This window comes from Lampetra planeri, chromosome 35 (genome assembly GCF_965212315.1).
Source record: "Lampetra planeri chromosome 35, kcLamPlan1.2.h2, whole genome shotgun sequence".
In the NCBI taxonomy this organism is placed as follows: domain Eukaryota; kingdom Metazoa; phylum Chordata; class Hyperoartia; order Petromyzontiformes; family Petromyzontidae; genus Lampetra; species Lampetra planeri.
In genome coordinates this window covers 22,159-48,074 of record NC_136141.1, presented here as the reverse complement: position 1 = coordinate 48,074, position 25,916 = coordinate 22,159, and the positions used below count along the sequence as shown (strand labels likewise).

The 25,916-nt window shown below is 42.5% G+C and overlaps 1 protein-coding gene, 1 long non-coding RNA gene and 1 other non-coding gene across 10 annotated transcripts in view; 2 read left to right on the top strand and 1 right to left on the bottom strand.

Annotated features, from left to right (window-relative positions):
- The window catches only part of FBF1 (Fas binding factor 1), a 48,428-nt gene extending 23,946 nt beyond the window's left edge, over positions 1-24,482 (bottom strand). For 3 of the 8 annotated variants that reach the window (XM_078610835.1, XM_078610836.1, XM_078610840.1), the window contains exons 1-13: positions 23,738-24,482; positions 23,179-23,206; positions 22,892-22,933; positions 21,252-21,330; positions 20,126-20,186; positions 19,772-19,822; positions 12,347-12,539; positions 7,473-7,550; positions 6,110-6,244; positions 4,794-4,941; positions 3,507-3,631; positions 2,946-3,060; positions 574-1,083 (exon numbers count right to left, since the gene is read on the bottom strand). In XM_078610835.1, coding sequence (XP_078466961.1) covers positions 574-1,083; positions 2,946-3,060; positions 3,507-3,631; positions 4,794-4,941; positions 6,110-6,244; positions 7,473-7,550; positions 12,347-12,539; positions 19,772-19,822; positions 20,126-20,186; positions 21,252-21,330; positions 22,892-22,933; positions 23,179-23,206; positions 23,738-23,740 — 1,568 coding nt within the window. In that variant the 5' untranslated portion in view covers positions 23,741-24,482. Of the gene's footprint in view, positions 1-573; positions 1,084-2,945; positions 3,061-3,506; positions 3,632-4,793; positions 4,942-5,502; positions 6,078-6,109; positions 6,245-7,472; positions 7,551-12,346; positions 12,540-15,937; positions 16,105-19,771; positions 19,823-20,125; positions 20,189-21,251; positions 21,331-22,891; positions 22,934-23,178; positions 23,207-23,737 lie in introns of those variants that run through there. The other 5 variants (XM_078610837.1, XM_078610838.1, XM_078610841.1 and 2 more) reach the window with 5 other exon arrangements.
- LOC144730227 (uncharacterized) lies at positions 14,112-17,736 on the top strand. Its single transcript, XR_013587801.1, has 2 exons — positions 14,112-14,382; positions 15,547-17,736. It is a non-coding gene; the product is annotated as an uncharacterized LOC144730227 (long non-coding RNA).
- Positions 24,483-24,487: 5 nt separating the features above from the next.
- Positions 24,488-24,560, top strand: TRNAV-CAC (transfer RNA valine (anticodon CAC)). The gene has a single exon. It is a non-coding gene; the product is annotated as a tRNA-Val (tRNA).
- The last annotated feature ends 1,356 nt before the right edge of the window (positions 24,561-25,916 follow it).

Genomic DNA, 25,916 nt, shown 5'->3' with positions numbered 1-25,916 from the left:
GTTAAATGAAATTATCCAAACATCTCAATGTAGGACCTTCGTAAATGTGCAACATAACAAGAAAGCGCAATGGGTGGGGGCTGAGTTACGGGTCTCAATCTGGGGCCCGTAACTCCGCATTTACATACTTTTCTGCCTGCATAACAGGCCCATAATATTCTCTTTACATCTTTTTGGAACGAATTTCCTTTTTTATATACTCTTAAAATTACATTAATTATTCTATGGGTCTTTTGGTAAAGCCACGTAGATATACAAATAATAAAAATATCACGACGTTTCGATCACAACACAAGCAATCGTCTTCAGGTGAGAGACCCATAAAATAGTTTCGTCAACAATAAATATTACTATTGTACAACATGCAATGCTATCAGATTACAAATGTGCTGAGTTATATTTTTAAAAAATATCTTACAAAAATGGGATTTTAATTTTATTATTTGTATTTCATTTAAAATTTTGTTGGATTTTTTGTTTTCTATTTACGTGACTTTACCGAAAGAACCAAGAATATTAAAAAATGTATCATCACCGCATCACAACACCACCCGCAGTTTTAAGCAAAGTTACCTGACACTTGCATCTACCCCGGATCCACGGAAGCCTGCAACCTTCTTATCGTCACCCACTGCAGAAGCCTGGCTCTTCTTTCTGGACAGACTCTTCAGAAGCCAATCCTCATCATCGTCTCCAATCACTGCCCCCGCGCCAGCATGCTCCGCAACGGTAGCACCCGGCTTACTGTCAAACAAGGAGAGTTTTCTTGAACTAGAGCCAATGGCACTGGGAGTAACAGCCATGGGTTCCAATGCTACAGCATTGTCGACACCGCCCATCTTCGATGTGCCCAGCTGAGTGTTCGGTTTCGACACTGGCTCCTTGGGATCATCAAAAGAGTCACCCTTGAGGCCCAGCCAGTCGGACGGCCCGCCGCGGGATGACTGTGTGGTTTGTGGTGGTGTGGCCAGGGTGGTTGGGGTGCCCGGTGTGGCCGACGTGGACAGCATGCCTCCGCCGCTATCCAGGCCGCCCATGATGTCTGCTTCTTCAGTCTCTCTTTGGTTGTCGTCGCCATAAAACCTGATGCGCGGGAAGAGACATGGACATGTTCAGTCCGATTGTCAATCCACTGCTAGATGACTGCCTCCCCATTCAGTTCGGATGGCGGGGGTTATTTGGCCATATTTCACCATTCTGGTGAGTGTGGGCTAATGAAGTTGGGAAGCATCGAAGTAGAATACAACAATGGATTTAGCTGCATTGCCCTGTGCTGCCCACCACATATCGCTGCAAAGCCCTATAACAATCCGTTTGTGTGTGGTGGTCACCCATTCAAACACTATGCAGCCTCAACCCTGATTACGAGATCTGATGAGATCAGGAGCATTATGGATGATTTGGTCACAGGCCTTATTCCAACCACGTCTCCAAGTCCTTACGCAAACTGAGCTGAGGAAATTAGGCACGTCAGCTGGCATTTGCACAAATTTCTACACCAGGTCAACATATACAGAATGTAAAATTATTTTAAGATGGAATGTCCCCCCCCACAGAAGAGTGCCAGGAAGAACTCCCCTCTGATGAAAATTCCACATTATGTTGGTGTAAACCAGTCTTCCCATAGAATTACTTCTGTTGACTTACTAAAATAGTACTTATTTTAACAACTATGTCAAAGACAGACTTGGATTAGAACTCAAAGCCACAGTCATGGATGGTCGCCTTAAACTTTGTTTCAGGTAAATAAGAATTTAAACAATGACGCTGATATGAATTTAGTCTGCCTTTGTAAAAGAACATCACATAGGCTTTCATATTCACTATGCTCTGGCTCCACAAATTTTATTACAATTGTGGTAAAGAGTGTCAACTAACCCAATCCACCAGTAATGACTCATTCCCCTATGACCACGCAAACCTGAATGCTTCAGATCTTATCAGATCTTAGAAGTTAGGCAGGCATTAGCTTTAAGTTAATCTGGCTGCGTTGGGTTTTCTCTTGATTACCTGGACGACAGACAGCCTGGAATTACCAGATGCTGAAGGCTTCCGCTGTGAGCTGGCCAGGAGATGGCAGTGTATTAAGTGGATTCTTAAATCCATCTGTGTGGAGCTTTGAGTGTTACTGCCATGCATGCAGTATGTGTCACTGCCATGTATGCAGTAACACTACCTTTTCTTCTCATATACCAAACACCCATTGATGAAATTGGCCAAACATCCCAATGCAGGACCCTTCTCAAAATGCATCCTTTTTTGACTGGCTTCTATGTGTAGCGTCAGATCGCGTATACAGACGTAGCGTCGGATCGCGTATGCACATACCGCCGGTATCCACTTACCTGCCGTTCGCCGTATACACTTATCTGCAGTTGCAGCCAGAGGTCGGTAGGGTGTGCCAGCGAGTACAAAGGGGATAGAGAGGGAGCTGGACTCAAGAGAGGCGGGGTTCCCCTCCCCTACCCCAGGTGGGGGGCTGGGAGAGGGCCTTCTAGGATCTTCTCGAAGGTTCCAGAAAGGGGGCGGTACCAGGGGCGGAGGGTCCCCTGAAGGTTTATAAAAGGGGCACCCCAGGCACAGCTCGGGGCAATGCTACGAAGACTGAAGACCAGTTGGACTAGGACACTGGGACCTCGAGCCTGATGCCCTTGTAAGGGCCGCGTCGAGCTTGGACCAGTGGTCGGGACCCGTACCTTGGCTGGGTCGGGTCAGATAGCCTCCCCTAGGCCACTGATAGTCGGAGGGCTAAGAGCCAGGTTACCAAGTGTGAGGTCACGTTAGCCCGGAGGCTGTACCTCCCTAGATAGTGGACGTTAAGGGGAGCCGTGTAATAGTTTAACAATAAACCGTGTTGCCTCTACGACAACGTCTCCGTCTCCATAAAGAAGTCACTACAGATGCATAATACATGAAAGCCAGTCTCATCATTAGTTATTACTCACCGAACAGATCTGCGTGAGGAAGGGCCTGACCGCCGGCCTTCAGCTGACGAGGCAGCGGAGGGCATGTAGGAACCGAATGTGAACTCCTCCTCTCCTAGTCCCTGGGAAGACCCTGCTGGATGTACAACCATGCTGAGCAAACAGACGCTCCTTTTCACGCGTAAACATGAATGCACATGCACTAAATTATCTCACACGTTGTTGCTTCAGTATCAAGTGTTGTGAGCCAATTACTAAATCGACCTGGGATGTGCCTGATCAAATCAGGCCTCGGAGGCGGAGGAATAAGCCTAGATATTGCTTGCCAGGGTGACCACCGATCACAAAAATCAGGTGTTGTAGATGTTGTGGGCAATAGAGAGGCATGCAGCAAAATCCATCATTCTGTACTCCTCCCCACCTTTAACAACTCACACTGACCAGTGTGGTGAGGTATGGTCATACAACCCTCACTGCCTGCATGGCATGGGGAGGCCTTCATCCAGCATCCAGGAATGCATGCACAAATGGGCTGTACAATACATGTATATCCAGTGTTGCGAGAGTAGTCCATCTGCAGACCTGGGGCTCTCTGCTGCTGAGCACTATCCTTCCTTTCTCCAGTGGCAGGTCTCTCCAGGAGTTTGCTGGCAGTGCCTCGGCCCAAGAGCTCATCAAACTTGGAGCGAGCCGGACGTCTGTCATCTCTGAAAAGGCGACCACACAGACAAGGCCACTGCTTAAGCCAGATCAATTTTTTTCCTAATCAAATGTCCAATGTGATGCTAATTTATGTTAGTGGCCCTGAGCCAGCGGTAGAAATTCTACATTTCCATGATGAGGACCAGTCTATCCATATTACAAGGTGTTGTTTTCCCCAAAAAAGTAGTCGTAGTTTTATTAAGGATAGGCTGAATTTAACCTCACCACGATGAAAGGACGTCTGTAAAAAATATACTTTTGTCAATTGACTACTTCAACATTTTGTTTGCTATTTAAAGGCTTGACATTCTGTAGCACGAGGTTTGTAAATGATGTGCCCTGACTTGTCCCACCAAGAATGTGCATGTTTACAGAGCATGGGTTAAACGAATGCTAACACAACTTCTTATTTATTTATCAAAGGTCCACTTCAATTAACACTTTGTTCTATAATCATGGATTGGTGCCAAAAGCAGTGTTGTGTAATCATGGAACTAAAACAAACAAAAGTAGGGTTTAATCATTCAGGCATCTGGGTTAATTTGAACTTTGTCTTTGCGCCTGGCGAGCATAATGTTTTTCTCTCATAAGAAACTAATGTGTAGCATTTTTGGCACATATCCTATCCATTTATATAAAAAAAAGTGTCCATCAATTAACTCTCCCTGCTACAACACAATGAATTGTCATAATTTGGGATCTCAATTCAATTCGAGAAGCAATTTGCACCATTAGCATGAAGGTAACATTTAAATATAATTTACTTAAATAGTAAGTGGCTGATTCTTACGTGCAGAAATGTATTGTCCATAACATGCCAATTTCCTATTAGCACAGCATGTCCGGTTTGTTGGAGAGTAAATGGTGTGGGTTTACTCTCCAACAGGTGTGCTGTACTCGTAACGAATTGCATGTTTTGTTTACGTGACAAACCTTACTAATTGGACGTGTCTGGTGGTGGCGGGTTTAATGATACATTTATATTTACGCGATCTAACCCAAAAACCTCTATTTTGGATATTGGTCGCGAAAGCCTCCATGTTAAATTTATTAACGTATTGTGAGTGTAAGAGTAAATATGAATCACGGAATGGATGCATTTTTGCATGCCTAGTTTATAACAAAACATAAGCACCTCCACAGTAACGCTCACAACAAACTGCTTACTCTTCTCTGCTAGCTTCCTTCTTCACTGGCTTGGGGCTGTCGGACATGCCCAATGCATCCACGAGGTCATTACCATCGTCGTCAAACGTGATCTCATCGTAACGTTTGGAAGTTCCGACGGGTCTTTTGCTACTCGCTGGTGAAGGAGCTGTGGATGGTACATCATACCATGGGCATGAGTGTAGTCGAGTTATACAACAGAATGCTATCTAAATCAGCTGTGGAGCGTGAATGTTCAATCAAGAGTTAATTATGGCTTTAACTTATGCACACCTCATGTAGCCAGTGTGAGTTCACCTGTGATTAATCACGCACATAAGTGTACACTCTGCTAATAGCTCCGGTTAGGCAGGAACGTTTTTTTAATTGTTATTTAAGTATGGTCAGTCCTCGCTTTATGAACCTAATTCGTTCCTGAGACTAGTTCGTAAGTCGGAACACAATAGTTCACTGTATTTAAATGCCCATACGGTTAGTGTTATGAAATGTATTACAGTTCAAGAAAAAGGGAAGCATTGTTAAACCCATAATTAAGAACAAATATTGTACATTTGCATGTAACTGTAAAAAATACTGAATAATAAATAAAATAGAAAAAAACTGTTAAATTATCACTTGATGGAGCTCGTAGTCGGAACTACACCACAATTTCACACACACACGTGGCACGCCAGCACTCGCGCACACACACACAAAGGCACACACATACCATAATGACAAGGATCCCCCATGTCGCCTTAACGGGCTGTAGAGGCAAGTTCTGTTAGCAAGCAGCGCCTATGAAGGCCGGCACGGCACACGAAGGGGTGAGTGGCCAGCGACGCGCCCGGCTGCCTTTGTCTCCCCAGTGGTGATGTTTACACACCACACCAGGTATTCATTTGAGGCTCAGTCGACCTAGAGGAGGCCTAGGTCCCATTCAGATCATCGTGACTGGTGTTGATCATGAGCGGGAATTGAACTTTTGGTCACCAGGTTGGTAGCACAACGCGATAACCGCGACGCTACCGCTCCCCACACACGTCCACACGTGCACCAATACCAACACCCGCCATTCGCCAGTAAGTGACGGTATTTTTATGGTCAATACACACCGCAGTATTAATCAGGTCAGGCTGTTGGATTCGAACCATAAATCACTGTATCAAGCTGCGAATGCGCTATGACTAGACCATGTAACCGCCTATTTGTTCAGTGTCTATGGTGAAAGAACAAAAAAGGCTTTGTCTGTAGATAACATAAATATACGTCACACAAAACTCTGCAGAATGCAGAAATAAAAATATGACCGCCTGCTAAATAGGATGCATTGCAACCTGTGTTATACTCGTTCTTTGCCGCGCTGTTATCACTGGGCTGCGATTTTGCCTTTTCAGTCTCAAGAGGCTTTTTTTCTTTCATATCTTTTGTTTCCTCTTCATCCGATAAAAGGCCATCCAGAGGGTCATCATCTATAAAAGAGTGGGAAACGGAATCAGAAACACGCCAGAGCAAACGGAAGGGTTTATACCACGTGATTAACTGTTTATTATACAAATCCTCCTTAAATTTATTTTTATAAAGACAGCAGCCAAAAAGTAAAGTTATTCTCTTCTAAGTATGTATGCTGTGTTTCCTGGGCTGCCTGATGCAAGTTTCAAGCTTCATGATAAAAAAACGAATTCATGATCAGGTGCTCGTCGGCAGTACGACAGTGATGTCACTGCACCGGCCGACTAAACCACGTAGGAATGATGTCACAGTGATTTCACCAGAGCTTTAAGGTATTATTTTTGTCATTTGTGACGATTCAAACGTTTGTTGAGGCAGTTTCGAGTTATGCATCGAACAGATAGGGGTGATTTATGCTTAGTCCTGTATCTTCCTTTAAGTGGATCTCGAAAGACAAGTAGCTGTGATCATAATAGTGAAAATGACAACAAATTTGAGTAATCCTTTTTTTCGCAAAATTTCAAACATTGAGTCTAACTTACATTGCAGAGTGCATGCCTACATAGCTTGCATGTGTGTTGAAAATTGTATGTACTGTATATTGAACTTCTTTCGCATCGTACGAAGCCAACCATGCTATTCGGAGGTGTAGAGGAAGGACAACAAACTAAACACAAAAAGCAGTTCTAGAGAAACGAGTTTTCAATTAGATTTAAAAGTGCATAGCTCCAGTGGCTTCTTAATATCAAACTTGTGATAATAGAGTAGAAAGGCGAGTGTCGTAGCGAGTTCATCAAGATGTGTGTGGATTTAACTGGGCTCGCAATGCATAATTTCTTCTTCGTGTGGCTGGGAAGCAGTTATAGTTTTATGTTGAGGTTAGCAATCCATTCAACGGCTTCAGGTGTGCCAGAGTGAATGGTTGTGTAGGAGTGTCAGGGGAAAGATTCCCACCAATAGGTGGGTTAGTGGGAGGGGTGATCGAGGAGATATAAGGAGAGAACGGGCGGGAAGAGGGCGCCTTTGGCGGGAACGAGATTGGGACGGCTGGGGACAGGTGTGGATGGGAGAAAAGGATTAAAAGGCGAACCCCTGCAATCTTGTGTCGGCTCTCCTTTACAGTTGTGATGCCACCAGGAATGCCTCATTCAGGGCACAAATGACATTGCAACAGAATACTGTATTGCAATGTCCTCTTAAATGCATTTTAAAGGAAGCTTTGCAGATATAAGTGTATAATTTCCTTACCATTAAAACTTAATTTCTTGTATGGACGTGCAGCAATGGCAGGTGAACCAGAGATTCCCTTCTGACCGTCCTCAACCACTGTATCAATAACAACACAATGCAAATTACAGATACAAATACACACACGCATATCCTTAGCCTTATAGATTACACGTGCTGATAGAGATCCCCAACTAAGCTCGCCACAGCACAAGTTTGCATATCATAGCAAGAACAATGTCCAACTGCCCATGTCTCCCCACTGATGAAGTTTACATATCACACCAAATAGCTAATGAAGACTAATTTGACCAAGAAGAGGACCAGGCCTAGCTCTGATACCACTTGCCACTGACATTAGCCATGTGCAGGAATCAAACCGTAGTTGCTGCGTTCATAATGCAGGGCAATAACCACTGCGCCACAGTATTCCTCCTATGCTTTTGACTGCTGTGTACTAATAACACATGGGCTTATTCAGCTTTCCTTACTGTACACTCGTAGACAATGGCTAGTGGTGACTACTCTGCTGAGTTTTGTATTTCAAAACACGTCTTACATTGAACAATGTGCACAATGCCTAATTTTCATATTTAGTGAAATAGTATTGCATGACAATAAACTTTGCTTTTCGATTTAAAGCTTTCGTGACTGCAGGGATTCATCTTCTTGGTTCTTTCGGTAAAGTCACGTAGAAGGGACGTAATAAAATAATAAAAATAAAACATAATAAAATAATTCTCACGACGTTTCGTGAAGAACATGTCTGTGAATGACTGTCTTATCGACAGACATGTTCTTCACCTGAAGACGGCTGCTTGCGTTGTGGCCGAAACGTCATGAGAATTATTTTATTAGGTTTTATTTTTATTATTTTATTACTTCCCTTCTACGTGACTTTACCGAAAGAACCAAGAAGAATAAACTTTGCATTTCGTAAAAATTTGCCTTTTAATAATTCTTACCCATGTTCATACAATATCAAATTTCAATGGGCTTCAGTACATGTGTAATGACATAAATGGGCCGTTTTATGGCGACAGTGGGTGTACTATACACAAGGGCTCACGAGAGGGCAGATTCCGGATGTCACGGAGGTCGGGTCAGGACATGACAGTCTGGGTGAACCCGCGAGAGCACGTGACCGGACGAGGGGGCACGGGGGCCCCAAGAAGGGGGTAAGCGGACCACGTGATGTGGACCCAGACTCTTCACGAAGGATCGAGAAGGGGGCGTGACCAGGGGCGGAGCCCGGGCACGCCACAGGAAATATAAGCCGAGTGACAAGAGGGAGCGTGGCTGTTAAACCTGGAAAAGAAATCGTCCTCTTCGATCTTCGCTCTTAAGTACGCGACGACACGACGGCGTGTCGGCTGTTCTGGTTCAACCGTATAGGGAATCCGTTCAAGTGGTTAGGTGGTTAGGAACGGTGGCCACCACCTTACGTAGTTAACCTGTGATGTACACAGTCGCTCGCAGTGTGCATAGTTAACCTTGGAACGTTGAGTAGCGTTGGTTGTGCTCGAGAATAAAAGGTGTTGCCTTCCAGTCTTGGTGTGTGCCTGACTAGAACCCACTACAAATGCATGAAGAGTATTATTTTTCATTAACTATGGAGACACTCAATGAGTCTTAAGATTCATTATCGAGAGGATCCTGCCAGAGATATTGTGGCTACGTTGATGGCTCTCCAAACCCCGAAGATGGACTTTCTTTTCCCACGTCCAAACATTGTTGTGTTCCTCGGTGCGTTTGTTTATTCGTTGTGAGATGGCTTACACCACTCACTCGTCATATTATGTTGTTGTTCGTTGCTATAGTAGTGCAGCGGATTCTCTTCGATGCAGATGTGTTTTGTCATTCTGCCCTAATTGTTGAAAATGTTTCAAGTTCTTAGTATTAGCTGGGACGGCTACATTTTTAAAGGGGGGGGGGGGTTAAGTAATGACAGTGGAGTCAACCTACCGTGTGAGTGGACTAGTGGCCACGGGAGGTAATGACAGGGGAGTCAGCCTGCAGTACGAATGGACTGGTGGCTACGGGAATGATCGAGAATAGGAGCATGGCCAGGTGACGAAAGAGGACGGTAGAGTCTGCTGGGAGAGCGAGCGGTCTAGAACCAGTGAGAAGGTTCGGGAATGGGGGCGTGGCCTCAGACCGTATATAAGGGACGTGCGCGGGAGACTCGGGACTGTTGCAGTGGGGTCTCCGCATGTTCAAGTGTGAGCACGTGGCTCCTTAATAAAATAAACCATCTCAAGACAAGTGTGTCGAAGTCGTCTTTACACTATTACAGGCAATCCACGACTTACGAACGCTGGACTTACAAACACCCCTACTTACGAACCAACTTCCATGAAATATAGAAATAAATAACAATGAAGTAAAACGCAAACTCGTAATTTCAGACTGAACCATGGAGCTATTTTGTTCAGAGGAGCGATCCTCAACTAGATGTAATGAGTCAGCCTCGCAATGGGAGTGAGTGTTTGCGTGTGTGTGCACGCGCACGTGTGTGTGAAAGTGCGAGTGTGTGGGGGTGCGACAAGGATGTCCTCTGGCTCCCACATTATTTAACATCTATTTCGACTGCGTAGTTCGTGAAGCCTTCAATAGCTGTACCGGGGGAATTTCCATTTGGTACAGATATAATGGGAGGCTGATCGACGCCCGGGTGCGATCAAGGGATGGCTCCCTATTGGTCAACCACGTTATGTATGCCGATGATTTGGTAATAGCTGCTCATTCAGAAGAGGAGTTGGAGACGCTGCTGCTGAGACTGGAGCGTGCCACTAAGAGATGGGGCCTTACCATCAGCCCCACCAAAACTAAGCACCTGCCTGGGTATTTTGTACCATCGGACACTCCACCCCCACAACTCCCAATTGGTGATGGGGAAGTTGTGGAGAGAGTGGAGAGTTTCCCATACCTGGGCAGTGTGCTTATGACCGGCTCCAGTTTAACAGCAGAGGTCTCACTCCGAATCAGTCGAGCGGCAATATCTTTTCATCGGTTGCGTAACGCTGTGTGGAAGCTACCTGGTCTGTCGCTCCGCACGAAGCTTCAGGTCTTCTCGGCCACGGTCATTCCCTCCCTTCTCTACGCTTGCGAAACGTGGACCCCCCTAATGGAACATCTTCGCCGGTTGGAAACATTTAGGCTGGCCTGCCTACGATCCATCCTGGGTTTAACCAGGCTGGATTGTGTGAGGAGCTCACAAATCCTTGAAAGATCTGGGCAAAGTCCCATCGGTGAGCTCCTCCGGCAGGCAAGGCTGCGTTGGCTGGGTCATGTAGCCCGCATGCCCAGCCACCGCATGCCTAAACAGCTTTTGTTCGGCCGGATCGAGGGGGCTAAACGGGCGCGGCACGGGCTAGAGAAGAGATTGAGTGATGTGGTACAGGAGGACGTGGAGCTGAGTGGACTTGCCGATGACTGGTACCAGCGGTGTCAAGATCGGCCTCAGTGGAGGAGGCTCGTGAAGGACGCTACTGGGCAGTTGGAGGCAGTCGCCCTACAACAACAACGGAGGGCGGAGGAGCGACGCTCACAACAACGAGCGGAGCGCCGGGTGGCTAAAGCACAGCAAGTTGGTACAGTAGGGGGCAAAGGTGGTGCATCAGCCAGTCATCTTGGTCATCTCGGTCAGTCGACCCGTGGCACCTGCTGGGTCTGCCCCGTGACCTCCTGCCAGCAGGCGTTCGACACTTCACGTGGCCTCAAGGTGCACTTGGCCTGGCACAAGCGTCGTGGTGACGTCACTGCCACTTAGTGGCGAATGGCGGTTGTTGTTGTTGTTGTGTGTGGGAAGCGCTACAAAAGCAGCGACCTGAGTTCGATTCTTGCTCACGGCCAACACCAGTACCTGGTATGTAAACATCACCACTGGGGAGACAATCGTGGCTGGGAGTGGTGTTGGCCACCCAACCCCTCGTGTGCCGTGGCGGCCTTCATCGGCGCTGCTAACAGCACAGACTGTTAAGGCTACTCGGGGGATCATTGTCGTTAGGGGTGTGTGTCTTTGTGCATGTGTGCGCGTGCCCCATGTGTGTATGTGTGGTGACTCATTGCCCGCCTTCCGACTACAAGCTAGCATCAGGACTCAAGCTAAGTGAAAATAAAGCTTTTTTTCTATTTATGTTTCTTTATTTAATAAAGTTTGATTGATTTAATCGAAGAATAACAATGTGTTTCTTTGCTTTTTTATCAATTTTGCTCATGTCATAACCAGCCAGGTGCAGGTAGGATCAGAGCTTGCGACTGACAAATGGAAGATTATAAGTGCAAGACCTGGTCGGGGATTGACTCTGCCTGCCATCCCTCGAGGGTCAATGAGTATCAATTTGTATGAACTTGATTGTGGGTGTCCTATAGAAATGCTAGCCCCAACCATGGCAATGTGGATCAGGGCACCAATGAATCTAAGCACTGCTATTTCTTTTAACAAAAAAATGTTTCGTCTTCAATTTGACTTAGCTTCCTAAATACTCTATAGTACTTTCGCAGCATATCAAAGTATCTAGCAGAATCTAGCAGACCATCATCTGATTTAACATTTCGGTAAACATATCTGAAAACAGACCAATAAAGCTCTTTAGCTGGCTCCTCCTGCAGAGAATGCAGAATCACCTCTGCATTCCTGCGTGCGTGAGCAGAATTTGAGGAAGTGACACCGCCAAGTAACAAAGCAGTGACGTATTGGTTACAGCATTATTTTTAACCCACTCTGGATATTTGGGCGTGACCATTTCAAGTTTAGGAATGTTTATTGAGGTGTGATGCATATCCGCTCAGATGCATGCATTAAACTGGCTTGGGTTCGATTGTTGCTGCTGCTCGATGATCATTGTTTCAACAAAAACAGAAAATAATGTACAAAATGTAAACAGATTTACCTTTCGCAGGAGCCAAACGTGCTAGCGAGGATTGGGATTTCTCTTGAGCAGTGCTTTCTGTCACTGCCGGAACAGGTATCTTGGGGCCTCGAGTCTGTGCAAGTTGCCCTGGTCCTGCTTTAAAATGCTGGCTGGCAGGCGGCCCAGTTTTCTTCATTTTTCCAAAAAGATCTGCGTCCATGTCATCAACGTCCTGTTGTGGAATAGAGATGTGGGTAAAGGTTTTATGTATAGCAATGTGCCGCATACGTGCATGATGGCATTTAAGACTCGTATTGATTTTAATTAGTGAAATATGAAGTGAATTTGTAAATTATTTTTCATCTAGATTTACTCAATAACATGCCGATTACCTCAACCTTCCTAAAAAACACATGGATTCTCATTTAGGACTAGAATAGCATCAAAAGTATAACTTTCTGGTTCAAGCTTTGAAAACAATGCACACTATTTTGCATATTTACAGTGAAAATTGTGCATATTTTTATTTAAACAATGGCTTTGTATTAACAAACTTCAAATTAACATATATTTGAAATCCCAGCAAAATAAAGGTCCATTAACTCTGAAGTAACCGTGAGCTTGGATAAATTGTTATATAGCCCCATTTGCCATTACGAGTTATGACTGTAATTAAGAGCCAACAGCTTGTTTTAATAGGAATACCCGTGATGTGTTAGGTATGAACAAGTTTAAAAGCGTCCAAAATCACTGCCCTGCAGCACTTGGTACTATTTGAACAATGAGACAAAAACATCTCTTCCTCAGAAGAAAATGTAAAAGTCCTTTATATTTTGTAATACAATTAACACGGTGAAACACATCGTAAATGTAAATGAGCTACATGTGACTGATTATAATCAATTAGGGTTCGAATCTGGAACAAAATGCAAAACAAGTTAAATCACCATCACACAGAGGTGGGACAAAGTCATTGTTATGCAAGTCCAAGTCGAGTCGCAAGTCATCAAATTCATGACTCGAGTCTGACTCGAGTCCAAGTCACATGACTCGAGTCCACATCTCATAGGTGGGACAAAGTCATTGTTATGCAAGTCCAAGTCGAGTCGCAAGTCATCAAATTCATGACTCGAGTCTGACTCGAGTCCAAGTCACATGACTCGAGTCCACACCTCTGCCATCACACAGCAACACAGGTGGTAAAAGAGAAACATCTCTGTAATTGAAAAACGTTAAGTAACTGATGATTCTAAGAATGTGTTTATATGTCTAAAAAATGCTCAAATATTCCTCATTATTGGACAACAAGTTTCTTTCGGGATAAACCTAAGACGGTATTAAAGTCAGTATTCTCAGACAGGCATAACGTGGAGTTATCTCCAAAATCATGGGCCCCATTATACACCGAATCCTCATATGCGAGGCCATGCGGGGTTCTAAAACAAACACACTCGTCGCCTTTGCAACGCTCTCCCAACCACATCCCCCTCTCTTATTAAACCCACTATACCTTAACCTCCTCCAACCTTACAAAACAAGCGATCTGAATCAACTAAACATAGCACCCAACGTCACTTCCAGTCGGATTTTTTTAAAAGCCACATATCTGCAAGTAATATTTTACACTGGCCTCAACACAAACACTTTTTTCTAGCCTTGTAAGGGGCCTCAAACATCGGTGGTGGTGGGTGGGGGGCTATTTGAGCAGTGGCGAATTGCCGCGTGTCTACACCGCCATGTGCCTCCCCCTCGCCCACTGCTGCTGTCCCTTCCCAAGAGCTCCATAACGCAGCTCGGACACGACCTCTCGTAACCCGTCCCTTCGTCTCAAGTTACTGCTTGGCAAGCAAACGCCAATTGGTCGGCTCTACACGACACACCCACTGAATATGCATCGCGATAGGCTGCAACCATGAAGCTCAAGTTCGTGGCAGCACCGCCAGCCACAGAGGAGGAGGCCTCTCACAGGGCACTGGGGGCCACTGCTGCTGCTGCTGTCACACCACGAGCCGCCCAGCAACATTGGAGCGACGCGTACTCCAGGCCGCGAGAGCTCACACCATCTGGTAAAGAAGGTACGGCTATAGGCTAAAGCAACTAAGTGCAGACTTGTTTTCCATTGGACTACGTTGTTAGCATCAAATCAAAAGCAATATCCAATGGGTGCTGTAAATAAACTGGCAATGCGGACTGTAAATAAAGTGCCAAATGCACTACTACTACTATATCGTGTATTCATTGCAATGGTTATCGTACGTTACTGCATGGGGATGTGTTCTTTAAGCTTGGTTTACATGTTGGCAAAAGACTGCATCGTTCAACTATTTGTAAGACAAACTGGTTTTGATCATCAAGCACGATATAGTAAAACAATAGGAACATGGTCATGAGATTAGTAAACGAAGATTACGCAATTTATGTTTTGAGCAAAACATTAAAATAAAATACCCATTTTGTTTTTACTAAAACCCTAAATTTGTTTTGGGAAATGAAACACGTGAGTGTTCAAACAATGGTAACCTGTGGCGTATCCCTTTTGTCGGCAGCCAGGAAACAGATATTTACTCGGTCAAAACTGTAAATAAAACCTCGGTGGTATTTACTTATTTTGAATAAGATACAATTTCAGAAAATCGCCATCTGTTTTTGGCAAATCTGCGCTATACTTTGACAATGCATTACTTCCACTGTCAAACACAAGATGTACATCGAATTGCCTTTTAACTACCCCAAGAACAAGAATTGGAATAGATGACAAAGACTTTGCCGTTGCGCACCAAAGTTTTGGAAACACCTTGTCTCTATCATCGTACATCTTTTAAAAATATCCTGAAGCAGAAGATTAGTTCTGGATATCATCACATTTGCAAATGTGGTTTGTGACTTTGATCGAATCCGTGTATCGATAGTAACATTTTTGTAACATTTTAATGTGTACATTTATTGAGGGGCTGTCGGTCTGGCTGTCGTCTGGGACTGTTGTTTTGCTGCCTTGCCCAAGCTTGCATTTATTGTGGAAAGGAATTGATTTAATTTAGCAATTTATACATATGTACTTTATTTAGATTTAGTTACTTGCTTACCTTTCCTATAATTTACACTCCTATCAGTTTATTGTATTGCTGTTGTAACTTTCTGACCCGCCCTGACTGGACATCTGTAAAAAAGAGCTTGACAGCTCATTGGATTCCTCTTACAGTCTAAATAAAGATTCCGATTCTGATATGCATCATTTTCAGAGCCGACCTCGCGAGTTGCCTAACGGTGGTCCTGCTTGCAATGGATGCCTCTCCCCATCAACCCACGAGTGTGCTGGCCCTGGCGGGGGGAAATGCTGGCCAGCTGCCAGACACTGCAAAAGCAACAGCTGGAGAAGCATCAATCGCAAACAAACACAAGACCCATATCAAAGCCGATCATCGTTCATATTTTGGGATTTTTTATGAAATGATGCTTTATATCGTCTACAAAGAAAATCCGGCTGGGGATATTGAGTCCAGATCCATTACACAGGATGCAAGATATGCCGCAAGGTGCCAATGCATTGTGACTGTGCTCAAACAGGACGTCGCCCTTCACAGTGTGACAGAATACAAGTGCAAGACTGTCCTGCAGAAGATGAAGGATTACTTTTTCATGCCATCTATGTTTCGGATTGTGTTGGTGGAACCAAGACGATGGCTCAGAGTCGTGCTGCTCATCTTCCTGGCCGTGTGCCTGCTACAGCTTTGGCCAGTGCTGCTTCTCTTCAGCCCACTCGCGATATGCGTATTTATGTTGCAGGCGTACTGCGGCATCTGTGCATGGGACAAGGTTGATGGAGAGAGACACGATGCGATGCATTCCCACATGCGTCCTGCAAATGTACTCCCTGCTTGACTGAGCGTCCCTTTAAGTGTGCATTTAGGAAAGGGCCACGGTTTGGGTGCTTTTTTGGAATTAAGATTCTCGACCCCTGTCCCCATGTGACACACTGTGCCTACATGTCGCCTTAGCCATAACACTGCAACATGTGTTCAAATTTACCAGTGCATGCTTCTGCCTTTACATGCCAAATAGAAAACACGTGTATTCATTTGAAAGACTTATTAACACAAAACTCCTGTATAATAATTGAGGTGATTTAGAGTATCGTACTAACATTTTTTAAAATCAATGTTGGAAGTGAATGTAACAAATATGCAAAAAACAAATGTCTTTAATGAGCAAATAATGTAGATTTTATATTGCAATCTTGTTTTATGTTGACAAAAGCCTACTGTGAATAACGCAAACATCTTATGGTAAGCGCACTAAATAAACCTAGACAACGTATGGCACAATCAATGGACAGAATCCCCAAACACAATATTATCTCATAGGTAGAACCTGAAGTTAATATTTAAAATCACCTGGTCAATATATTTGAGGCTAATTTCTATTGTTTTCACACTACATTAAGTGCAACCTTTTTACTACAAATCATGAAACCACTTTTAATAATGAATAACTTCCTGTAATAATCTCGAAATACTATCATGAGTCATGTCATGTCTTTTAGAATCACTTTTTTTAAATATATAATTGTTGAAGAATGAAATGATTGAATTTCTGCCCTTTGTCAATCTACTGCTAAATGAAGGCTTCACACTGTTTCAATCTTGGGGTTGTTTGACCTTACTTCACTGTGCTGATCGGTGTCAGTTTGTGAAGTGGGGGGAACAAGACAGGTTCAGCTTTGAACCTATGAATAACCTACGCTAAATAATCTAGCAGAGCAGACCAAACCTATTTGTGTAATACCACGCTGAGCATTGAACTTTACTAAATGGTGTATGGGATCAGTTCAGCAAGTCACTCAGACAGCCATCATATCTACATTTCACTGTATAATTAGTCAATCAAATTCAATTACGTTCCATGCATTTAACCTAATTTTAACCAAGCTGTTGGAATGAAACTTTTAAACCAATCTTCCTCTGAAGGGTAGTACATTTTACTGAAACCATGGATTAAAGCATCTCATTGTACACAAAGGGATAACACATTGCTGGGTTATATATTTAACTTCATATAATGTCATTAATGGGTTTCAATCCTGCGCTAATGACAAGTACATCACACTCTGTACTATTGTTGGTCATTAAGACTTGTAGCAAAACTCAACCATATGTAGTATACGACATATGTTATCGAAAACACATGTTTACATACGAACACGTATCAATGGAAAGATGCATCGTGGCACCTTCCATAAAAAATAAACCTCTCTTTAATACAATAATATATTCCAGTTATTTTACAACACGTACAATTCTTTAAAGGGTCTGCTATTGTATGTGCATCTTATATCAATTGCAGACACTGTGTTTGCTTCTATTGCCTTCATGTCAGTCGCTAATACTCAACACACATTGAATATTGTGATTAAAGAGTGTGAAGTTACCGTGTACGTTTTTTTTGGTTTGCCTCAAACTACATTTTCATCATGAGTTTACAGATATGGAATATGGTTAACTAAACCTTTAAATTACTGTCAGAGTTTCCATATTTTCTAAATGTGCATGCGTATGTGAAACTCAACATTAACAGAAGTGGTCAACATGTTTACTGACATCTTTTCGTCAAAATCTGTTGCTATGAACTTGAGGCTGTCCTCCTGCCAAAACAGTGTTTTGCTTGTTTTCTTGTTCCACAAAAACGTGCATTTTACATTTGGTATTTTCATCAGCCGATGAAGCAGTACCCATGCATATATCACACGAGAACATATTGTGGCATCCAAAACATACAGGGCCCAATTCATATGTTAACTAATATATACTTTCAACTCATACAGTAGCGTGAAAAGAAGCGGCCAAATTTAATATTCTACTAATTTTATCCATGATCTAAAATTGGACTAAAAACTTTTACCAAAACATGCACTGGACATATAGGTAATGTCTTGTATTAAGAAACTGTTGTATTATAAAATGACAAAGCTTATCCAACATCTACTAGCCACTGCTTTGTGCTGGTCAGTTATCATTACTGTATGCGCACTACTGGTGAAGGAATTATTTTGTGCCGAGGGGCACTGGCCAAATTTCTGCAGAAATGGAGCAACACGTGTTCACAAGAACTGCGAGTGTTGAGCAAGAGCCAAATGATAATTGGTGTTAGTGGTCACATTGCCCACGTACATTTTTGGTCTAAAAAGGGAAAAGATTAAAAGGTTGTATCGGACATGATTCACTGAAGGAGTGTGGCAATGGTTCACAGATTATGGAATGGTCATGATCACATGAGTATGATCTAGGCCATTTCCACATTAACAATGTGACAAGAAAGTTGGGAGCAGTGACATGTTCACCCAGTGCTTTAACCAATGATGCCCACTGCAGGATGGCACACAGTCCACCCTGCACTTTCCCGCATATGCTTTAAAATAGGCAGTTTAATAAAAAAAACATATAATGTACTTCTCCAAATGCTATTCCTGTGGTTATTGCATTATATTTAATGAGTAATAATGCAATGTATTGTCCATTTCCTAACACATTCCTGCGGAGGGAGCTGGTAGGAATGTTGGGTTGCTCGGTCATTGGCCAGGGTCAACGGCGGCGTGGTGTATTCCGCAAATATGCCCAACTGTGAGGGCGAGCACAAGCCGGCGTGAGTAGGTTAAACGTTGAGTTTTATAAGGGCACCACGGGGTGACCAGCCCCTCCCCACCCAGCCCCACCCCCCACGCTCCCCACCCAGTCCCTCCTCACCCTCCCCACCCAGCCCCTCCCCACCCAGCCCCTCCCTGCACGACGGACGGACACAATAATCCCCTGTGGGCTGGTGTAACCAAGAGGTTCCTACCAGTATTAATGCCAGTTAAATGCCAATTATCTATACGTCTAACACGTTTTATACGGGGATTGTGTTCTTGAAAAATGGCGCGTTACTCAAAATCGCGTAAATTAAAACATAATTTTCCTATAAGAAATAAAGGAAATTGTTTTGGGGTTAGGGATAGTAGTTCTAAAGTAGTTCTAAAGTAGTGAACTATTTGTCTTTTGTAAACGTGACACATTTTTTACTGTTTGGCCGTGTCGGGTGGTGGAGGGTTATGACACATTTATAAATAACGCGATCTAACCAAAAAACTTTATTATGAATAGTTTATCTTACTGCTTCAGATGACTCAATGTATCAAATATGCACTTTAGTGTCATAGTAGCAAGTGATTAGCACTGTGATATGCTTGGTGAGTGTAAACAAATCATTTTAATCAGTAAATGATGAACAGAAAAATGTGTGTCGGCCAGAAAATAAATAGATTGAACAATACACAGAGATGTGCATTGCACATACAAAAGTTTTCAGCCTCATCAAGATCACCAGCTAAAAAGAATGAATGTGTGGCCATTTTGTCCATTAGATCAACTCAAAGAGTTTTAGAAAATGTGGCCATCCCAAAAGGCAGGAGTGTAAGCCAATGATGAGTCTCACCTCCATCGTGTTAAGTACAGCCTGGGGATCAGCGTCAGAGACATCCGATCCCTGCCACACAAACGCAACCAGTCATATACACCATGCCTGAAACATGTCAGATTTTATGCATGTAATAGATTACAATTCTGGCATACTCATAACACACGATGATTTTGTCTTAGGAGAAACAATAACATCATGAGTAGGAAATATAGTATTGCTATTTCTATTCAATAATTTATGGTATTAAAACAGCTACTCAAAGCTCTAAATGCACAAACCCCACCCACTGGAACAACAAGCACCATCACTATTTGTAAATAGGGAACTGTAAATTATTGTGGTGAACTTCTTGCACGTATACATTCTTACTGGCTCATCATTTTCAGCTTCTGCAGCCAACTTGCTAAAAAAATCTTCATCCAGCACAGAGCTGCAATACAAAGCCAAGTTATACTGGAAAAAACGGACAGGAATTTTGGAAGTGGTTATGCAGAAAAAAGCATGTGGTGACTGGAAACGTTGATCAGTGTGAATTTAATTACATGTGAATACTATTACTGTCAATATAAAAAAAATATGTATCTTTTGCACAAAATATAACAGCGAAACTGGATTGCTGTATGACACAAATCACAGAAAACTTCATTGGCATAGTTGTAAAGCACCATACCATTAATATGCAAGCTTTAATATACAAGATTTAGTCTGCATATGGATAGAAACGATTAATCACAGAAAGGTGGACTGTAGAGGAGAAGATATCTGACGTTAATAAACTGCTCAAACATACACAGTTGCTCAGTAAAAATGTCTTTCCGACAGACCTGTTCTTCACCTGACGGCTGCTTGCGTTGTGGCCGAAACGTTGTGAGAATTATTTTATTATGTTTTATTTTAATATTTTATTTCCCTTCTACGTGACTTTACCGAAAGAACCAAGAAGATGAATCCCTGCAGTCACGAAAGCTTTAAATCGAAATTTAAGTCTTATGAATACTCAACATTCCACATTTATCAATCACTTTAATGTGTAACATAGAAGCCTTTGTAATGGCACGTGTGGGTGGTGGAATAGACGCCCATCCATTTAATTACAAATCACAAATATCTAGCATGCAGTGTATCCATAAGAACGAGTTTCATTCACTGAGACCCTGCAAGTCATGCTGTGGAAAATGCTACACGTGTAAGCATATGCTGAACTTGTGGAACAAAACAAAAGTTAATTTAATGTAATACAAAGTAACTGTCTGGTTTTCCTATCTTTTGGGTGCATCGAGAAGCAGCTGGATTCATGTTTATTCTTGATAGTGCTTAAAAACTATAATACTGTCATGATATTCCTACTGGTTACCATCAAGTATGCTTTCATTAGCTATCATAAAAATCAATTAAAACAACGAAATGCAAAAGGTTTTATCAGCATTTTGATGACAGCTTGATGAAGCTTTGTTTTTAGACAATATACATTAAAAAATCGCCTATGTTGTCTTACCTTTTAGATTTACCCATGTTAAATCTTCCAGAGCCACCCCCATGGGTAATGCGTGATGGGGGCTTTTTAATTGATTCATCTATCAAAAACATGTAACAAAAACAGCATTGTATATCCATATTAAAATGGTCTACATCCACATTGTCATTATTCCAGTCTCATCAAGCTCAAGTGAACGTTAGGTAGTGCTCATCTTCATTGCCAGCTATAACCCTCTTTTGGAGTTTAACTTTCTATGGTGGACACCAATTTCGTGACAGTCTCACCAATACTTAACACATTTGTAAAAAGTACTGCCCGATATCGAATCCAATTGATATAGTATGTGATGCTTCACGCTATGGCCCCTTTTCCAAGTAGACAGATATTAAGATCATTAACTCAAATGATATACAATATATTGTGCTTCTAGAACAGTGTTATTGACCATTGTGTTGAGTTTTTTTCATTTGTGGTGATTCACCACTGGCAACGCAGTTTCATAAAAAGATAAATTGCGCTATATAACAGCTTTTGCTGTCTCATGCACGAAACACGTATTAATTGAAATTGCCAAACAGCCTAATTTCAGGAGCCTCCTGAAAAAGTCTTGAGACTCAGGGATGCTTTCCTGGGCAAATTAATAACTTTCCCAAAATTGGCACTTATTTTATAGACCCAAGAAGAATTCTGGGACGTCAACTCACTGCCAGCATTTGAACCTACAACCTATTTTAAATGGTGCACTCTGACACAATTATATTTATTTAGATCATCATCAGCTATGATCATTCCAGTGATACATGTCTTATTATTGGCAATATAAAGTGTTGCATTATCATCTGAATGAATAAATTACATAAAGGTATGCTGTATTCCAAATCATAATTGACAATACATGCAATATTATGATCTATCTCTTATACTGAGCTGCCTTTTAACAACCCCCAGTAAAATCCAGAATGCAAAAACATTATATTTTTCAAACAGCATACAGAATTGTGCACACAAGTGTCGTGCTTAATAAAGCAAAACAACTAACTTTAATGATGCTTCCATCCAACCTGCATATGTCAAAGGTTATTTCGACTCTCTGTGTCTCTCTCTCTATGCCTCTCTCTTAGATCTCTCATGCTCACATGTCTTTTGGATTGCACTCTTTTGGATTACACCCGTTGGGTTGCACTCCCTCGTCGAGGAAGCCAACCTCTTCTTCTTTTCTACAGTTACATGCTAATTTCTCACATTAACATCATGCTAATCCCTCACATTAACATAACCACTTCTGTGCCCTCTAATTTCTCACATTGACATCATGCTAATCTCTCACATTAACATAGCCACTTCTGTTACGCTCGTTTAGGAGGCCGCTCTCCTCCTATCTTACAGTTACATGCTAATTTCTCACATTAACATCACTAGCCCCGGCCACTTCTTTATAACCCTTGGGCTACACCCATTTCAAACCTTTTAAAACAGCAGCCTCAGCAGCAGACCAACGCTTTCCCACCTGATGACGGATGCTTGTGTTGTGCCCGAAACGTCGTGATTTATTTTATTTTCTACCTACATGACTTTAGCGAAAGAACCAAAGAGTATGGATTCCTTCAGTCACGAAAGGCTCAAATCAAGATTAACTTTAATGAATTATATATACACACCTTCATCTCCTAGAAGGTCTGTCAAATCTGCATCGAGGACACCTATGATGCATCACAAGCACTTGCATTATCTTCAACATTTTATATTGTGTTCTTGTGAATGTAAAGACAGCGATACAACCTTCAAGATTATAAAAGTATTCAGACAGAATTAGTCATTTATTCAGATATTATTGTATTAATGAAAACGACGTGTTTAACACTTAAACATTTCGGAGTAACACTCATTAGAAGTGATACATTTACTCTAATGCAAACACAGTCTCTGCAGTAACTGTTTTACTTACGCATATAATCTTTTTTGCTCTTCCCATCCTGGAATTAAAGGACATGGACAAACTTTTATTAATCGCTTTTTGGAATAAGACTTGTTTTCTTAATTAACGAATTAGAATGAACAGTAAATAAAGTTGAATAATTAACTAACCCAGTCCTCAAGAACAATTACAACACTTTGGCAATTGAGAATTATAGAATTTAAACCTGTTAAGTGTTGAATGGAATTTGTAACAACTGATATCACTATGAAAGGTGATTCATTGCAAAATGCTTCTGTTTGGTGTTTGAACATTCTAACACCTGTTTTATTTCCAGAAATGGTAAAACCTATGCTTATATTCTTATATTCGCATGCATTTATTGGTGATAGTGTTGGCCGTGGTGCATAAGCACACACAGCATTCAATTTCATCAAGGACACTGCCTCAAGAGGAGACACACGGTGTGACGTCTGTGCAATGGCCCGACTTCAGTGCCTTGTGCTCAAAAGATTGCTACAATTGATGATTTTAGGTTTTTAAAAGCGAATTTGACAGCAAATACGTTATCGGAGTATACAAACCTTACCATCTCTGAATGCAACAAGCAGCGGGACGACTCCGCCAGTCAACCTCAATTGGCGCTTTCAGTCTCACACTTTCACAGTCTCACACTTCTCCGGACTGCTGGCTGTCCCGTGCTGATGATTCTCTCGTTGTTGAAGCCGAAGTTCGAATCGAGACGTGGAGACTTTTGACTTTCTACTTCCCCAGGTCTCTTGAGTGTTTCTCTAGCCTGGATTAACTTTTAATTACTGTACTGTAAGTCATAAACTTCCCACAGGCCACATTGACTCAATTGTCTTTGTCTCTCCGGTCGTTGTACAACGTTACTAAATCCATAACGTTATTAAATCCACAATAACGTTATTAAATCCATCATAACCTTATTAAATCCAACTGATTGCGCGCTCTTGTTTCGCAGTGTAAATGTCGAACCAGGCCGCAGCGAGCCCCGGGGTTTCGCATGAAAGCAACGCCCCCAGAGGCGTACCAATTCCCGCAGAGAATCAGGCGACAGCGAGGCCCTTGCAAGTGGAGTAGCTTCACCCACGTTGACAGATAAACGAACTGCGTATTCATTAAAACAGTGACAATAGCGATGATGGGCCGGTACTTATTTGACAGCGACTGAATTGGGAGCCCGAGGTGCCAAGAGCGGCGTTTCTGTCACGACGGTGACGAGGGGTCTGTCGCTGTCTCTAAGCGACGGCGTCTGGAAGGGGGAGGAGGAGGAGTTGAGACCAAGTAGGGCCTGGAGGCGGCTGAAGTCATGGCGGTTTCCGTAGTGTAGTGGTTATCACGTTCGCCTCACACGCGAAAGGTCCCCGGTTCGAAACCGGGCGGAAACATTTTATTTTATCTAAAAAGCCTTCTGTTGATTTAAAGTGTCATACAGTTAAACGATATCGAACGTATTTTCAACCGTGAGGGTTCAATGGTTTTTTGAAAATACACTTTAATACCAATCAGTTTGAAAGACAATGCATATATTATCAGAGTATGTGTTTTTTGTATTTTGACCACAAGTATTGTGGTTAATGCAGACATGATTCCTTGTAAAAGTTTTTTTTTAAACTTAACACCTGTTTTGTTGCCAGATAAAAGGGGAAATCATATTCTCGAATACACTTTAAGTTTGATGTGAATATTGTAGCAGGTTTATGGGATTGTTCGGATTACTCTATTACACTGTGTAACAAAAACATATTTTTTGATCCTGGGTAGTGTTACTTTCTAATTGCTTATGCCTCAAAAGTACAAAAAATGGCTATTATGCCCCACAAACTTTGCTTTTGTGACCAGGACAGTGATATTTTGAAATCTACCTATTTTCAATGAGAAAACGCGGTGTGCATTTGTGTAATTCCTTCACATAAAGTCCTGGTCACGAAAGCAAAGTTTGTGGGGCATAATAATAATAGCCATTCTCTATACTTTTGAGGCATAATAGAAAATAACACTTACTACCCAGGAACAACAATCGTGTTACATCGTGTTATCAAATGGCTGACTGCCCCCATATTCGTGGTTTCCCCAGTGGAGTGGTTGTCACGTTCACGCTCAAGGGCCCCGGTTAGAAACCGGGTGGAAATATTTTACACATCACCAAAGAAACCTTGTTTTATTGAAAGTGTATCAGATGTGTCCTAATCAAGATTGATCAGGACACATTGATGGAATATGCCTATGCCAGTGAAATATATTGCTACTTCACATGTGCTGAAAGTGATGCCCGTAGTGCCGTGGTTATCACGTTCGCCTAAAACACCACGGCCGCTAAATAACCCAACCAACATGGACACTCGCTGAATAACCTAAGCAACGTGGACACTCGCTGAATAACCTAAGCAACGTGGACACTCGCTGAATAACTAACCAACATGGACACTCGCTAAATAACCCAACCAACATGGACACTCACTGAATAACCTAAGCAACGTGGACACTCGCTGAATAACTAACTAACACGGACACTCGCTGAATAACCTAACCAACATGGACACTCGCTGAAACAGGACCCTGCGGGGTGGGCTGGTAGGAATAATACTTAGTACCGGTACAGGGATATCGACCGGGTATAGAGGAGTTAAAGAAAAAATTACTGTATTCTAGTGTAACGTTAATTAAAAGTGTTTGTTTTGACAAGAAACGCTGTGAGATTTAAAGACTCGTAGTCTTTCATTTCCAAACGATCACATCTGAGA